Raw genomic sequence first — 16,501 nt, forward strand, 5'->3', positions numbered from 1 at the left:
TCTATTTAGAGACTTATCTCTCATTGAGAATGCAAACAGCACTGAAAACACTAACGTAACTCTTTTCCCACCCTGCAAATGCTTTGCCCAGTGTAAGAATACAAACACTACTCAAGAATACACTTTCAACTTCCTTGAAAAAACACAAACACATGCTTCCCCCAATCCCTGCCACCCTTTCTCCAGTACTCACCAATGGTAGCTCTAATAAGAGAGGAAGCATCCCCTATGTTGTTAAGACATTCTTGCTTAATGAACTCAGCAACAGGTTGGGGGAAGCTCTGGTAATGAGCCTTCACATTATTTTTCAGGATCAGACCACTCAGAGAACGAGTTGGCTCATCTGTTTAGAAAGATTTTGGAGAAAAGAAATTAATTCTCTAAGACCCAATATACTGTACACAGGAAGGTACAAAAACCAACAACCCCACAGTAATAATGGTGACCTAAGCAGAGATGCAGGGGGGAAACGAGGATCACTAGATATTCCTCGATAATCATGAACTGAAACAGTAATGCAATCATTCGATAGGATTTTACTCATTAACTTAACAAGCATTATGCATTTTTTTCATTCTACATACTGTGGTTCCTTAGCATTTTCAGAACTGTATATGAACACAAATAATGCTCTACTTTGTTGACACCTGGATATGCTGCAGGTATGCTATTTCTATTCAGACACACTCCCAGTAGCGCTCTTATATCCCCCTTGCCAAAGTGAGTTGCAATGGGATGCTTCTGTAGGACCTGTTCCTCCTAAAATCCAGCAGTGGGGAGACTCTGGCCCATAGGCCTATTTAGGCCTTCACCATTTGGCCCAAGAGGTCACCTTTGCCAAGCCACGTCAGGTGTTGGGCAGGAAGACACAGCTGGGCCAAAAGGTGACTTGCAGGCACCGCCCATCAGCTCATCCAATCTATCAGCTGATTGACAGGAGCTTACAGAGCACAGGATATGTAGTGATCCAAATAATTTCATTTCTTTGGGCATGGCTAAAAAGCAGTTAAAAACTGGACACCTCTGGTCACCATAGAAACAGAGCACCTTTATCTTTATCTATTCTACAAGGTCCCTTACTGGTCATCTGTGTGTTTACAATGGGCTTGCATTCCTACCCTCCTGTGCAGACCCTTTCATTATAAATATACACACACAGACACCCAAAACCAAACTTATGTATTAATCCTTACATTCTTTCTGCACCCCCTCCCACCAAAAGAAAGCAGTATAATCTCCACTGTAAAAAAAGATGAAGATTATCAATGTCTGGCAAAATTCTGACAGTTGAATTCCTTGCTAGAATTTGACTCACTTTTCATAGCAAGGCAGAACAGAGAACAAAAACAATTTCTAGTTCAGCACCAAAGGGAAAGGGAACCTTTTCCAACCTCTACACCAGATAGTACTTTCTGAAGCAAAACAGGTATCAATCAAGCAAATACATTATTCTGCCATAAATCTAAATTAGCAGTTAAATCCTTGATATTATACAATAAAGGCAAGATACCACGACGTTTTTCTCAAACTTTCATCGTGACAGATGTAACCGACATACCCTCAGATTTCAGTCGTGTCAATACAAATATCAAGTAGTTATTGAAATCAGGAAACTGGTTCAGCTGCTTCAGTTTCTGTAACATTTGTTAAAGAATCAATTCTTAAAATTTTCTACTAATAAAGGGTTTTCAAGACTCTATACATAATGATTTTACTGATTTTTCAAATGTTCTTATGCTAAAAATGTTGGACTCTTCTTTTCTCATACAATACTGACCCAATATAGTTTCCAAGACTAATGCACCTGTTCCTGCTCGCATTCCCAAACATATAATTTAATTTAAGAATAGACTATTCTATAACATTTGTTTATCTCACAATTTACTTCTGATTGTTTTACTAGATATAACATGGCTTATTGTTTCCTGCTCCCTTTGCAGTTCATGAGAAATGTTTTCTCTTATGCCACTTTCTATGGCAACTTTGATTATTCAAGGATACATCTTGAACAATACGCTGTGTTGCTGTGTTTGGAGACTGAGAGTCTTTGAGTAACTGAAGCACTTGCTGGAGGCCCTGTTCATCTGGCTGCCAGTCCATGATGGGAAGCTGCCTATCTGTAGAATGATAAAGAATAATATAGTATATTAGCACGACAGCAGAGCTACACTTCAGCTCATTGTCTTATGACTGCAAACATCACCAAACTAAGAAGCAAAACTACATGTTGTACACATCTGAGAGCACCTTCATTTGCAATCAAAATTCAGGTAACCTAGGTAATCAGCCAATGCTTGCTTATATTTGTACAAGCTAGATGGCAAATTGGTATTTGAGGCCCACAAAAGACAGGATTCATTTAGATCCATAACTCTGTGAGGTGGGCAAGATGGAGAGACAGTGATTTGCACAAACATCATAGATGGAGTGATTTCCCATGTACCAGAAAAACTTGTCCACTATACAATATTGCACCTGGACTTCACATGCATAAGTTGCTATACTTCTCCACAAGCACAAATGTGACCGCTTAAGCAGTGTTAGAAACTGATATATTATGGCAGCTTAAACCTAGGATATGGGCGCAAAAATGGAATGTCTGGGCACACTTTTTATAACAATACAAAGCTGAAAATAAATGAACTGCAGCTAAAATATTTCACATGGTCTGATCCTCCAGTCTTCAGAGAGTAGCTGGAAGTGGGGAAGCAGAAAAAGGTCTTCCTTTCCTTCCACTCTGAAGTTTTAATCTGAAACCTTAGGCACAGTACTGCACCCAGTGCTTAGCAACTGCTTACACTAATGAAATTCCCTGTCGCAAAAGGCGCCTAGAACAATGGGAGTTTTGAACACTGTGCTTAAGACAATATAAATGAAAACATCTAAAAATAAGTTTTACCAAAAAAGATATGCAACAGAGCAAGGTCCTTAGAAAGTGCTAGAAAACCCATTTTTGGCAGCATAGTCAAGATCTATGTATGACTCATCAGAGAGCATCCATAGAACATGGGAGGAACTTGCTCAAGGCTCTCCCCTATGGCAATATATAGTAGACAGGTTTCACTGAAATAAATGAAAGATATTATACCTAAAGATAGCAAAGAATGTTGATGTGAGGGATGACTTTGTTTGATATTAGTAATCACCCATGTATCATACTACAGTATATAATGCCTAGTTGTTACCCATTTGTTGCATGCAATTCTGACAACTTCCGGCAATGTTCTGCTTCTAAGACATATTTTCTAAGGTCTAAATATGCTATTTTGTATCAAGCAAAATGTTTTTCCTCATATAGATCACCTATTATTGTTTTGATTTCCACATGAAATGTAACTGCACAGCTTCCACAAGCATCCACTTAATAAGGCCTCTGACACAACACTGCACAATCCAATACCTATAACTGTGCGTTTGTGACTCTTCAAAATGTATTAGAGGTTGAGTGCTCCACATCTATTACACTCAAGTGTGAGAGTACTCACCTCCCTTTAAAAAAATCCAGTTTGATACCCAGAAACTACCCGCTCATACAAACAAATCATTTTGTAAGCTTTTCACTCCCCTCTATTCCAATTTTGATTTTTGAAGGAGTGAACAGTTATGATCAACAAGCAGGGCTATTTTGCTTCCATTACATTGGGACTGGACATACTCTTAATACTTCAGAATGAGGGCATGAAAGAGGACCGTGCAAAGACTCCACATAGCTGGGGAGACACGTGCTTACAGCAAGGAAATGGAGTACTGTACAAGGTATCAGGCGAGAGCCAACAAGAGCCGAGCCAAAATGCGGGACTCTCCAGCACATCTATTCCAATTCCAGATTTTAACCTTCTCTTCCGTCATCTCAGAGATGTAAATATTAGAGGTGACAGATCAACCAACAGTTTCTAATCACCAAACGGAAGGCCTCCCCACCCCCCGCCCATGCTTAAGAGGCTGTGTGCTTTTAAGTACCAGCTGCCTTCTGGGTGGGGACGAAACGTATAGTGGGAGATGGGTGGTTGATGGATGGTTTGAGCTTTCTAGTCGCTTTTAGAAACAAGGCGCTGGACTGGAGGGTCCGCCGGGGCTCTTTCTGTTTAAGCGTGTGCCGGGCGAACAGTTCTTCGGCGAGGCTCTCCCGGCTCCCGCCTTGGGCTCTGCAGCACCACCTCCCACACAGAGGAAGCGTGAGAAGCGCAGCTGCCCAGGGCCCCGCTGACCACCGCGGAAGCCCTCACGCCCCTCCCTCAAAGCCATGTTGGGCCGGAGCAGCCCAGCAGCTTAGCCGGCAACGTCTCGCCTCAATCAGATCAGGCCCGGCCAACTCGGCCCCCCCCCCGCCCGCCTCGCCGCCCACGACCGGGCCGTTTCAGATTCCGCCTCACTCCCGCCCTGCCTCCTCAGCCGCTGGGCGACCTAACCCCCGCCAGCCAGCCAGCCGCCCGCCCAAGCCCGGCTCCTTGAAGGCTTCGCCTTCGCGAAATCCCTGCCTAGGCCGAAGCCGGGGGAGCCTCGCGCCATCCCCTCACACGCCCGCTCACGGCGCGCCCCAACCACCGAGCTTCCCACGCGCGCCCAGGGAACCCCGGCGCTGTACCTGCCCGGTTCCCGCGTGCCCAGGTTCAGGCCGCGGCTTCGGCGCCGAAGGAGGGAAGAAGAAGGTGGGGGCGGCAAGACGAACGCGACACGCGGGCGATGAGCCGGGCCGGCCGCCGTCTCTGCCGCTCACGTGACTAAGACCAATAGGGGAAAAAGGAAAGAAAAAGGGGAGGAGCAGAGGACCCGCTCGCGCACGTCTATAGACGAGGGCAAAGCAAGCACATCACGTGGCTCGGGAGAAAGGGCGGTAGCCACGCCCTCTCCTCCCTCCGTCCACTAGTCCGGATGGAAGCGCGGCGCTTTGAGGCAGGTGGCTGACGTCATGTCGTGCAACCTAACTTGGCCGCTGATGAAGCGCTACAAAGCCAGACGGCGGGAGGCTTGACTCTGTCGCCCAGCTGCACGTTGTCACCCCGAAGAGATTTCGTTTCGCTTGTTTTTAAAGTTTTTCTTCCGGTGCAAACTTCCGTTGGCTGGGGGAAAAAACTAAGAGCTTCGCGTCTACCTAAAAACGCAAGCAAACAGTTCTTTTTGCAAGAGCCACCGGGCGCCTTTCTGTGCTCAGTGTAGCAGGCGGTGTCACCGAAGGGAAAAAGGAGTTCAAGCGGCCGTTGGGCTAGGGAGGCTGTCCCCGCCCACGTGGCCGGGCTGGCGCGTCTAGCCTGACCCGGACTCCGAGCCGGGCCGGGTGGCGCCGCCTTTTGTCGGTATAAGACACGGAGTCTCGTGGATGCATATTTCTGGAGGAGGGGGAGGAGGCGTGCCCATTACGTTCTACGGAGCATATGCAGTGCTATCTTCAAATAATGTTGGCAGAGAAACGTAAAAAGATTACAGAGTTGGGAGCGATCAAACAAACCACACGGGGAGCAGCCCCGTGCAAGCAACAGATCATGGCCGCCTGCTCAAAGATGGGCAAAACCCCCGTGGTAGGGGGCTTCAGGGCACCGGCGTAGCCAGGATTTTGGTTAGAGGGGGGAGAACCTCAGCTATGTATTTTTATTGATTTGTGGGGGCAGCCGCCCCTCCCTGCCCCCCCTTGGCTACGCCCATGCTTCAGGGGGCAAACCCTTGCTTCCAAATAGGCTACCAGGCTGTCACATTTGCCGACAGCTTCATTATAAACTATTATTTATAACTAAACATTATAATCTTGTTTGTATAAGATGTGACAATGCTTAGGGCTAGGCTGTTCGATTGTCACATGTATGGCGCTCTTTTATTGCATATATGTTTCTTGTACAGTACATGACAAGGTAACTGTCCATGCATGTATCAGGTTGATGATTCTGTATTATGGGATTATTATTATTATATTTGTTAGTCTCCCTATCTTTCCCAGGGCAACCCAAAGTGACTACAGTCATACCTAGAGTTATGAACGCTGTGGGTTGCGTGTTTTGGGATTGCAGACCGCGCCGTACCTGGAAGTATCAGAACGGGTTACTTCCTGGTTTTGGTGCATGCACAGAAACACCAAATCATGTCGGGCATCTGCGCACACTGAGCACTGCAGGTTGCGAATGTGCCTGCTGCACGGATCACGTTTGCAAAGCAAGGTATGGGTGGCGCTGTGGGTTAAACCACAGAGCCTAGGGCTTGCTGATCAGAAGGTCAGTGGTTTGAATCCCCGTGACGGGGTGAGCTCCCGTTGATCGGTCCCTGCTCCTGCCAACTTAGCAGTTCGAAAGCATGCCAAAAAGTGCAATTAGATAAATAGGTACTGCTCCGGCGGGAAGGTAAACGGTGTTTCCGTGCGCTGCTCTGATTCGCCAGAAGCGGCTTAGTCATGCTGGCCACATGACCCGGAAGCTGTACGCCGGCTCCCTCGGCCAGTAAAGATGAGCGCCACAACCCCAGAGTCCACAACTGGACCTAACGTTCAGGGATCCCTTTACCTTTATATATAGATACATTAAAACCCAGAGGAAAAATACATTAAATACTTCCCACCTACTTTTAAAAGGCCACAGATGGTCAAAGGCCAAAGGTTATGCTACTCCCATAGTCTGCTCTGGAAAACCCACCAGAGCAGATTTCGAGAGCACATGACTGGATGGGGGAAGAGTTGGAGAGGATGGGAAGTCTATATGAATGAACAGCAGTGTTGGATACAACTTATGATGAACATTACAGGAAACTCAAGGGCTCATAGTAAAAATTCACTGTCATATAAGTAGCATTTTCATATCCCGCTTTTCCTCCCAAGCACTCAAGGTGATAGATACGGTTCTCTACCCCCCCCCCCCGCATTTAATCCTCACAGCAATCCTGTATGATAGAGTAGGCAGAAAGGCAGTGTGTTGCCCAGGTTCACCCAGTGGGCTTCGCGGGGAGGGGGCGTTGAACCCTGGTCTCCTAATCCGGAACAAATCAATGCACCAAGCAGGATTTAGACAGTTTAAACTTTACACGTAATATTGAAGTAAGATTCTTCTGGTTCAGATGTGATCCTCAGCCCGAGCACTCAAGAACAACTCGGTTGGTTGGTCTACCTTTTTATGCTATTTATTTCAGACATAATGTAGATCGCAACCGAAACATGAAAATTAGTAATTAGATGAATAGTTATGGACTTAAACTCTGCTGCGCATAGAAATGTTCAGATTTAATTAAAGCTACGCTGTAATACCGTTTGAAGGTGCTTCTTTTGTTTATCGCTGCCTATCGGAATGCCAGTTTACCTTTCCGTCTATTTTCCGCTGCTACGCCCTATCCCTCCGCGGTCGGGTTGCTTCACACTGCGCAAGCGCGGAGATCCAGTCTTTAGAACTACATTTCCCGATAAGACTTGCGACACGCCGCTCCTCCCCTGCGCCCCCCTCCCATTCCGGAGCTGGGGGAGGGAGGTTGCCCGGGCCGGACCCGGCAGCGGCCCCGAGCGGGCGGGCTCGGGCGAGCATGGGGGGCTGCCTTTCCTCGCAGGCGGCCGATGACCTGTCGCTGCTCAACGACTCTACCGGAGACGGGGCGAGCCTTGGGCCTGGGGATCCGTCTCCACCGCCCATCCCTGTCCCGCCGCCCCCCTACCAGGTAGCGGGTCGGGGGTTGCGGGGCGGAGGGCGAAAGGGGGGCTGTGGGGCGGGTTCCCCCAGGCCTCGCCGACTGTAGTGCTGGGCGTCGGGGCCAGCCCTGGGTAGCCTACGGGGTTCTGCTACGCAAGGGAGTAGGAAGCCGACATATGGGGCGAGGAAATTCGGCTGGCATTTTGGGGGTGGGCAGGGGTCGGGTATTGGCTCTGGCTTCCGGGTTCTTGGGGTAAGTAGGGCGGAGTGAGCTGGAACAGTAGCTATAGAAAGAAACTGGGATAACAGATTAGAGTGGAGACCCCCGACCTCATCCAGGTATGCTAAGGAGACACAAGAATGGGGCTTGATGCCCTCTCGCCCTACCTGGAGAGTTACCTGGAGAGTGGATGTTACTGGGGTGAGTTAAGCCCAGTATTGACTTGGGAGTGGATGTACAACGTTGAGCAGGAGACAGAACAGTGTCAAGCACAGAAAGATAATCGATATTTTTGCATTGGCATTAGTATTGCCCTTTAACCTTTGGACTGTGGTGTGTGAGTCTGAGGTCATGGGTCAAGGTTCTCTCAAAAAGCTATGGAAACATGAGTTGTGTGAATAGGGCAGGGGACATGGTGGGCAATCATGGTGAAGAACTCAAAGTCATGAGTCAGTTATAGAAGATAAGAACTGGGGAGCAGAAATAGTGTGGTGTGATTTATAAGAATGAGCAGTGGATCTGAAGTGAGGAGACCCAAATTCATGTTGAGCTGTGAACTGCTCCACATGATGAAACATACAACTTATAATGTAGAATGTAAATGTGACAGGACCTGCCTTGAAGTAAAGGCATCATACAGGCATGCTTGTCAGTGGGCCAAGATTGACTGCAGCCCCACAAATTGTATGTTTGGTGGGAAACCTGGGTTAATGTGGGAAATGGCTCTCAATGAGCAGTACAGTACTGAACATAACCAATCAATTACTAAATAGGCTTGGTTGAAAATTAATGTTTAGACTCCAGGCTATCTTATGCTAGGTGTGCTTTCAACCATCCTGACAAATCTTTAGAAGATGTGGTAACCAGGAATGCAGAGTCAGATTTCATAACACCATCATTTCTTTCTGCAGAAAAATGACACAGAACACGCATGATTGTTATGTCTTGTCCATTTCAACAGTTGTCTTGTGTGCCTTTGATATTTGCTTTCCCATGTCTGAGGTTTATTGTGGAGCAGCTGCATGTTTCTCTTGCATTTTTGCAAGCTGCTATACCTGCCGAGTAGCATTCTCCAATGTGGGGACAGACAGTCTATGGAAGAAGAATTAGGAAAGACTGAGGGAAATTCTGGTGGTTTCTTCCTGTTTGAAACCTGGGGAAGGTAAAGGCAGCACAAACTTACTGTATTTTTTGCTCTATAAGACTCACTTTTTCCCTCCTAAAAAGTAAGGGGAAATGCATGTGCGTCTTATGGAGCGAATGCAGGCTGCGCAGCTATCCCAGAAGCCAGAACAGCAAGAGGGATTGCTGCTTTCGCTGCGCAGCGATCCCTCTTGCTGTTCTGGCTTCTGAGATTCAGAATATTTTTTTTCTTGTTTTCCTCCTCCAAAAACTAGGTGCGTCTTGTGGTCTGGTGCGTCTTATAGAGCAAAAAATACGGTAGTTTAAAAGGGTGGCTAGAACAAAACATCAGGATTCCATATCTCAAAGTACCAGAGTGGATCTTGGGAAGATGGCTGTTAGAATGTGTGGGGAATTTATTCACATTAATTTCAGAAACTCTTTGGGTTACCTCCTGAAACATATTGTGATTAGACAAATGAAAAACCTGCAGATTAGACAAATTAGATTAGACAAATGAAAAACCTGCTTCACACACACAAAAATCCATACACTATTATATTATAGATTGCTTTCTAAAGGAAATAAACAAATGATAAATACACTAAGGAACTTCCATATTTAAGAAGAGTGTACTACAGATGATTGGATAATGTTTACTAACAACACAGAATGGATGTTACCATCATGTTCTGCTTCTGAACTTCTTTAGCTTTTCACTGGCCACTTTTAGACAAAATGCTGAATTAGGTAGACTATTGATTTCAGCCAGCGCTGCAATTCTTATGTCCCAAATCTTGATTGGGGCAATGTTCCTAGCAATTATCATCTGCTTTAGAGACCAGTAATTTAATGCATCTCTATGGGGGCAACTTGCAATTTGCTAAAATGTCTTCATTTTAAATGCAGTGGCTTGGGAGCAAGGGCATTCTGCTGCATGAAAGCAATTGGGGGCATGGGCATTCCAAGCTAACAGTATATTATTGGACCACTGTCTCACAATAAATGTTTGTCTAGATACATCCCAAAATAGAGGAGCAAGAGATGGATCTGATTGTTTTATGGTGAGTTAATTAGTTCTGCAAGGATCCCAACACCAGAGTCCAGAGCAGACAGAAGGGCTTCTTATGCATCTGCAAATGATGAACTTGCTGTTTAGTTAGCAATTGCTGGCTCACTTCCCTGTAAAAACTTAAAATGCCAATCAGAAACATGACAGCACCATGATTTAGCCCATCTGGTGTACTACAGAGTAGATATTATCTGACAGTTTCAGCTTGCGTATGCCGAAAAGTTAAGTATGTAAATATAGGAGCCTGCAGGGTTATTTACTTTTGCCACCTTTGTGGAAATATGTTGAATAACTAGCTCTACTGGAGTAATATAGGGGTCTGTGAAGAAAGAATAGTTGACGGCTGAATTGCTGTATGTTGAGTGTGGGTTTATCTCCATTTGATTACTGGCTGGTTACAAGAGTAGCAATCACTCAGCCACTCTGTCTTCTGAATTTCTAGGAACATGCACCAATTCCAGTATATCACCCAACGCCCAGCCAGGCACGTCTTGCCACACAACTAACAGAAGAGGAGCAGATCCGTATAGCTCAGAGGATTGGGCTGATTCAACATCTTCCCAAAGGAATATTTGATCCAGGCACAGAGCCATCGGAAAAGAAAATCAAAGAGTATGTTTTCCATGTGCAATGTTTTGTGTTTATCCAGTTCACTGAGACTGTTTGCTAGTAGATGCATATATAGACTTCATATCCCACTGACAGTGTGTAGCAATTCCCTTTCCAAAATGGAATATGGGTATATTGTACTGTCCAATTCTTGGTTTTAAAAAATGATGACTTTAGGCATAAAAAGGTTGACTATCCCTGGTCTGATTCCTGGTCAATCACTACCAGTTCAGACCGCATTATTTTTCATTTATTTGCTCGTTCTCTCAGTTTTGGAGAAGTTCTTTTAGAGCTTTTCACAATCCCTTTATGATTTAACCACCCTGAACAACTTATTGTCATGAGCAAACTCGGCCACCTAACTGCTCTAGCTTGTTTTGTTTTTTTTATTAAAAAAAAGTACAGGTCCCAATTCTTGTGGAACTCCACTTTCTGTCTGCTTTAGTAAGGTTTGTTCTTCTATATGCTTGGTCATTTTATCCTTAACAATGCTCTCTACCAGTTTTTTCAGGACAGGTGTTAAGCTAACCAGCCTGTAATTTCTAGGATTCCCCCTGGATCCCATTTTAAAAATTAGTGTCACATTGGCTACTTTCGTCTTCTGGTGTGGATGTTGATCTTTGGGACAATATACAGTGGTACTTCAGGTTACAGATGCTTCAGGTTACAGACTCCGCTAACCCAGAAATAATACCTTGGGTTAAGAACTTTGCTTCAGAATAAGAAGAGAAATTGTGTGGTGGAGGGAGGCCCAATTAGCTAAAGTGGTACCTCAGGTTAAGAACAGTTTCAGGTTAAGAATGGACCTCTGGAACTAATTAAGTTCTTAACCTGAGGTACCACTGTGCATATTTTTATTAAGTCAGAAACTCCATATTTGAGTTGAGATCTCTTGAGTAGATTCAGACCCTAATTTGCCTCAATTCCTCAGACTTCATACAAAAGTTAATTTAGGCAAAAGTTAGTTCTCCACCATCATTTTTCCAACAAAGCAATATTTTTCCCAACTATATAACACAAGGTGAAATTAACATGCATCATATTTAAAGTGAAATATTTTCTCTTCAGCCTCTGCATCCATCTAACCTTAAAGAGTTATTTGCTATGAAGACAGTGTGTATTTAAAAACATCCAATAAAATGTGACTATACAGCAGCAACTTTCAGCTGGGGTAATGTCCATGTTTTGGAATAGATGTAGGTGGAGGGTCATCCTTGAACCTTGGAAGTCAAAGCAAACTTATTTAAGATAGAGCGCTCTGTGTGTAACAGGCTTGCGTGCTTTCCAGCACCACAACCAGTATTGGACACTGTTAAGAATGGAATAGTGAGACTAGATGACTTGCCAGCTAGTAGTTCTTTACTCGGATACCTGAACTTACCATGTGGTGGCAAATTGGGCAGAAAATGCACGAGAGATGTTTTAGAAGCCATCTTAGTGTCTTAATAACATTTCCTTTTCTCTCTGCCTGATTTCAGGTGTGTGATCTGCATGCTGGATTTTGTATACGGAGACCCCATTCGGTTCTTGCCCTGCCTGCACATCTACCACGTTCACTGCATTGACGACTGGCTGATGCGATCATTCACCTGCCCTTCTTGCATGGAGCCAGTTGACGCTGCTCTTCTGTCCTCCTACGAGACTAACTGAGGTGGCTCGGTGCCCTGCTCTTGTTAATGCTTCCAGGCTCTGGCTGTGTGGGGGGCTGGGATGTGGCACACTCTTTTATTTGCACACTTCTGGGATACACCAAAGATCCTATGGCAGAGAATCTGATCCCAGGCCTTGATGACAACACAGAACCATTCTAGCTTGGCTGGCTGTGCTAAAGGCTGACTTGTGCCATATTTGAGAATTGTAACCAGAGTAGGTGGAGACTGGGGGTGAAATGCCAAAGCAAGAATTGTCCTTTCACTCCACCCACAAATGCTGTTTTGTTCTTTTCTTTTTAAGAAGATCAAGATTGTTCCTTAGGACTATTCTTACCCACATACCTGTTTAAATCCCCACTGAGTTATCAAGTACAGGTCTGGGGTGTTACATGGGAGGGGACTGCAACTCTTTGACCGAAAAGAGAGAGTTGTTTAAAGCTGGCACTGGTTGCAAAGATCTTGTAATTTCAAATCCAGAAAAGGAGTTTTAGCATTGTCACATCAACTCTGGTTGGTTTGTGGCAGAATCTGGAGTTTTGAGAAGTGTTGTTGTTTTTTTTTTTAAAAAAAAGCATTTCTCCGTTACCCCACAAATGCTTCTTTTAACCAGGTGGGAAACAAGCGTCTTTAAAAGCTTGGCCACTATTGAAATCTTACCCAGTAGCACTTGTGCTACAATGCACAAAACAAGTCTAAGGGGTTTGTCTCAGTTCTTTGTGGGGGCAATTTGGAGCAGTGACCTTGGCGGGGACTTGAGCTTGATCTCTGTAGTTGGAGTCGGGGTGCTTCTGTTTAAAAGGTTCATGTTTCAACTAAGAGTGAACGATACATACTTTTCACTTCCTCTCTTCTGCTTGTAAAGATTTTAAGATGCTTTTAAGGTGAAGGAGACAGAAGAGTTATTTGTTAAATAACAGCTTTTTAGTAAGTTAGTGATGAAGTACAAAAGCCTCCTCTACAGATGGTGGGTTAAGGCATTCAAGTGCACTATTGTAAAGGGTAAAGAAACTGTTTGTTTGCCCAATGTTTACTCTGTTTGCCTTACACAAAATGAAGACTCTTGTCCCATAAGAAACTGCTAGCGATTAATGCCATGCGGCAAGCCCACTGTTTGGAAAGGCTTCCCTTAGTCATGCTGTTTATTGCCTTGCAAGTGGAGAGGCGTGAAAGTGCTTTTCTGATTATGCATTGTCCTTAACAAGGATCTAGCACTTGAAAGTAAAACTGATGTGTGTTGCATTCAAATGGAAATAAAATAGATTGCATATAATCCCTTGTAGAAATACGTATTTGGGCAAAGCGGACTGCTCATATCCCTTTTCTTCCATCACTCTTTCCAGCTAAGATGAATGCCAGCAGCACTTGACAAGGATAATTCTTCTACTGGTCAATCATCAGTGTTTCTTTTCTGTACTACCTTTTGTCTTTTGCAAAAGATGGACTTGTTTAGTCCATTTTTGATCAGGCATAATTTTAGAGTTGCAGGGTCCATGCTGAGACTTGGCCCTTCCTCTTTCCTTATTGTCCCAGGAAAGGAATAGCAGCAGCTGCTTTCTAAGCTACATCACAAACCACTTTTCAATAGCAGGATCCCAAGGGTGGTGAGCAGAGAAGCAGCTGCAGCCCAGTTCCCTAGAGAGCTTTCTTGCCTTGAAGGAACAGCAACAACTAATAAGGAGCAGTGTAGTTGTTGTCTTAAAGGGATGACAGGAGATGGGAAATGGAGTAGAGCAGTAGATAAGATTCAAACTATGTTCCTGAAGGCTGCTTCTCCTGCAGTCACACCAGGGCCTGATTTGTAGCTGGTTTGCTACAAGTTTCATATTTACCTTTGCAACTGTCATCTTAAGTATAAAGTGAGAAATACTTTCAACGCATGCTTGCACCAAATAGCAGGGGAGAGAGGAATGTAGAAGTAGAAAAAAAAATAATGGCAGGGATGACATTTTTAAAAACTCATATTGTCTCCCCAAAGGTGGAGAGGCATCTCTAATTCAATGGTAAAGGTAAAGGGACCCCTGACCGTAAAGTCCAGTTGCGAACGACTCTGGGGTTGCAGCGCTCATCTCGCTTTACTGGCCAAGGGAGCTGGCATTTATCCACAGGCAGCTTCCGGGTCATGTGGCCAGCATGACTAAGCTGCTTCTAGCAAACCAGAGCAGCGCACAGAAACGCCGTTTACCTTCCCACTGGAGCAGTACCTATTTGCACTTTGACATGCTTTCGAACTGCTAGGTTGGCAGGAGCTGGGACCGAGCAACGGGAGCTCATCCCATTGTGGGGATTTGAACCGCCGACCTTCTGATTGGCAGGCCCTAGGCTCTGTGGTACCATCCAGTGGTACAGTTAAGTAATTTTAGATTCTGAACTTAGTGGTCTTATGCAGGCTCCACTCTTTAGATGGTAAAGCACATTACTTACCTATTTTTAAATGTGGCCAGCCAGCTGTACTACATTTGGGTGGATTCCTGCCCCAAAATCCTCCTGGGGCAGCACCACTACACTAATGAAAAGTATCAAGTACTGGTGAAGACCTCTGCCCAAATCTCTTAGGAACCACCATCAGTCAGACAGTACTGAACAACACATGCTACTAGCCTGACTGTATAAGGCAGCTTCATATGTAAAGATGGTTGACTGTGGAGTGAGCAACAGCACCCTGAGTTCCATTTGGCCTGATACACAAACTAGCATCAATCAAAGGGATGTCTAATGCACATCTGAAGACTGGCTGGAGTTGAAACAAAGTTGTTCTGCTGGCAACTGGGTATAGGGCCTCAAGCAACTGAAAAGAGGTAAGTGATCAAAGTTCTGGCTGGGGCAATATAACCAGGCCAGAACAACATCTAGCAGAAATGATACTTTCAAATAAATTTTCACAGTGAACAAAAATATACTGTATGGGTTATCTATCATTGGCTTTTGAAAAGAACAAGCAGCAACCCCTAGAAATAAAGATGAATATATCAAGCAACTGTTGTAACTGCAATGAATGTGTTTTCATACCCCTGCTATTATTAGCTCATTCTTTAACCACATATTTTCCAGAATAGTGAATGAACAGTCTATGAATCTTGCCCTCTGGAAATGTTCCCTAGCAAAGTGCAATTGCACCTTCACCAGATGCATAAAGTTATCCTAAGCTAAAAAATATGTTTATATCCTGTACTTACTGTGAAGAGTTCAAGGAGTGTACATAGTTTGCCTTTCCCCCATTTTATCCTTGTAGCCCGTTAAGCTGAAAGAAAGTGATTGGCCCATGGTCATCCAATGAGCTTCATGGTCAAATGGGGATTTGAATGTTCATCTTCCAAGCCCCAGGTCCAGCACTCTCAACCACTACATCCCATTGGATTCCACATGTGATAGGAGAGGGAGAACTATTAGCAGTGTAGTTAGTCTAGTTTGTGCCTTTTAGAATTTCCTCCTATGTTAAAACTTAAATACATAAAAATAATTAGTGAATATTCACAAAGCAGTGATGAGTCACTAATGATTTTACATATATTAACAAATTTTTTAATGTCTCTTGCATTTTATATCCTCCTAACCCCACTACCAATGTCTGTAAATAAAATAAATAAAATTTAAAAGATGAGATAACACTTCTTGCATATGATCAAGTACCGTATTTTTTGCTCTATAAGACTCACTTTTTCCTTCCTAAAAAGTAAGGGGAAATGTGTGTGCGTCTTATGGAGCGAATGCAGGCTGCGCAGCTATCCCAGAAGCCAGAACAGCAAGAGGGATTGCTGCTTTCACTGCACAGTGATCCCTCTTGCTGTTCTGGCTTCTGAGATTCAAAATATTTTTTTTCTTGTTTTCCTCCTCCAAAAACTAGGTGCGTCTTGTGGTCTGGTGCGTCTTATAGAGCGAAAAATACGGTACTTTAGTCCACAAATGCACAGACCGCTAATATATTTAAGTCTTCAAGGTGCCACATATTTACTGTTTTTGCTGCAACAGAGTAGCATGATTACCTCTGAAAGGTACTTACCCAGCCATAGGCAACTCCCCATTTGCACAGGGGTTGCGTTCTTGGCATTTGCACTCTTCAGAGAAGTGCGCATAAGCCCACCCTGTCCCCATTCCACCCTCCACTGGGTCCAAAACAACCCATCTGCTGGCCGTCACTTTTCAATTGACTACACGCAAAATGGTCACTACCTGTATAAGTAAAAATACCTTTTATCATAAAAAAGAAATAGAAAGGAAATAAGACAAAGCTAGCGAA

The 16,501-nt window shown here is 44.4% G+C and overlaps 1 protein-coding gene, 1 long non-coding RNA gene and 1 pseudogene across 3 annotated transcripts in view; 1 reads left to right on the forward strand and 2 right to left on the reverse strand.

The window, feature by feature from the left end:
• Window positions 1-4,744, reverse strand: part of TNPO2 (transportin 2) — a 31,841-nt gene extending 27,097 nt beyond the window's left edge. Inside the window, exons 1-4 of the mRNA XM_079964272.1 lie at window positions 4,586-4,744; window positions 2,002-2,117; window positions 1,559-1,634; window positions 194-343 (exon numbers count right to left, since the gene is read on the reverse strand). Of these exons, the coding sequence (XP_079820398.1) occupies window positions 194-343; window positions 1,559-1,634; window positions 2,002-2,100 (325 nt within the window). The 5' untranslated portion in view covers window positions 2,101-2,117; window positions 4,586-4,744. The remainder of the gene's footprint in view (window positions 1-193; window positions 344-1,558; window positions 1,635-2,001; window positions 2,118-4,585) is intronic.
• A 2,500-nt stretch (window positions 4,745-7,244) lies between these two features.
• LOC307209872 (RING finger protein 11-like) lies at window positions 7,245-13,537 on the forward strand (annotated as a pseudogene). The gene is made up of 3 exons (XR_013843970.1): window positions 7,245-7,620; window positions 10,449-10,618; window positions 12,094-13,537. The product of XR_013843970.1 is annotated as an RING finger protein 11-like (transcript).
• Window positions 7,631-9,998, reverse strand: LOC307209873. Its single transcript, XR_013835779.1, has 3 exons — window positions 9,422-9,998; window positions 9,252-9,388; window positions 7,631-8,990 (listed from the first exon to the last, which is right to left on the reverse strand). It is a non-coding gene; the product is annotated as an uncharacterized lncRNA (long non-coding RNA).
• Window positions 13,538-16,501: the final 2,964 nt, after the last annotated feature.

This window comes from Podarcis cretensis (assembly GCF_951804945.1).
Source record: "Podarcis cretensis genome assembly, chromosome: 2".
NCBI lineage: Eukaryota > Metazoa > Chordata > Lepidosauria > Squamata > Lacertidae > Podarcis > Podarcis cretensis.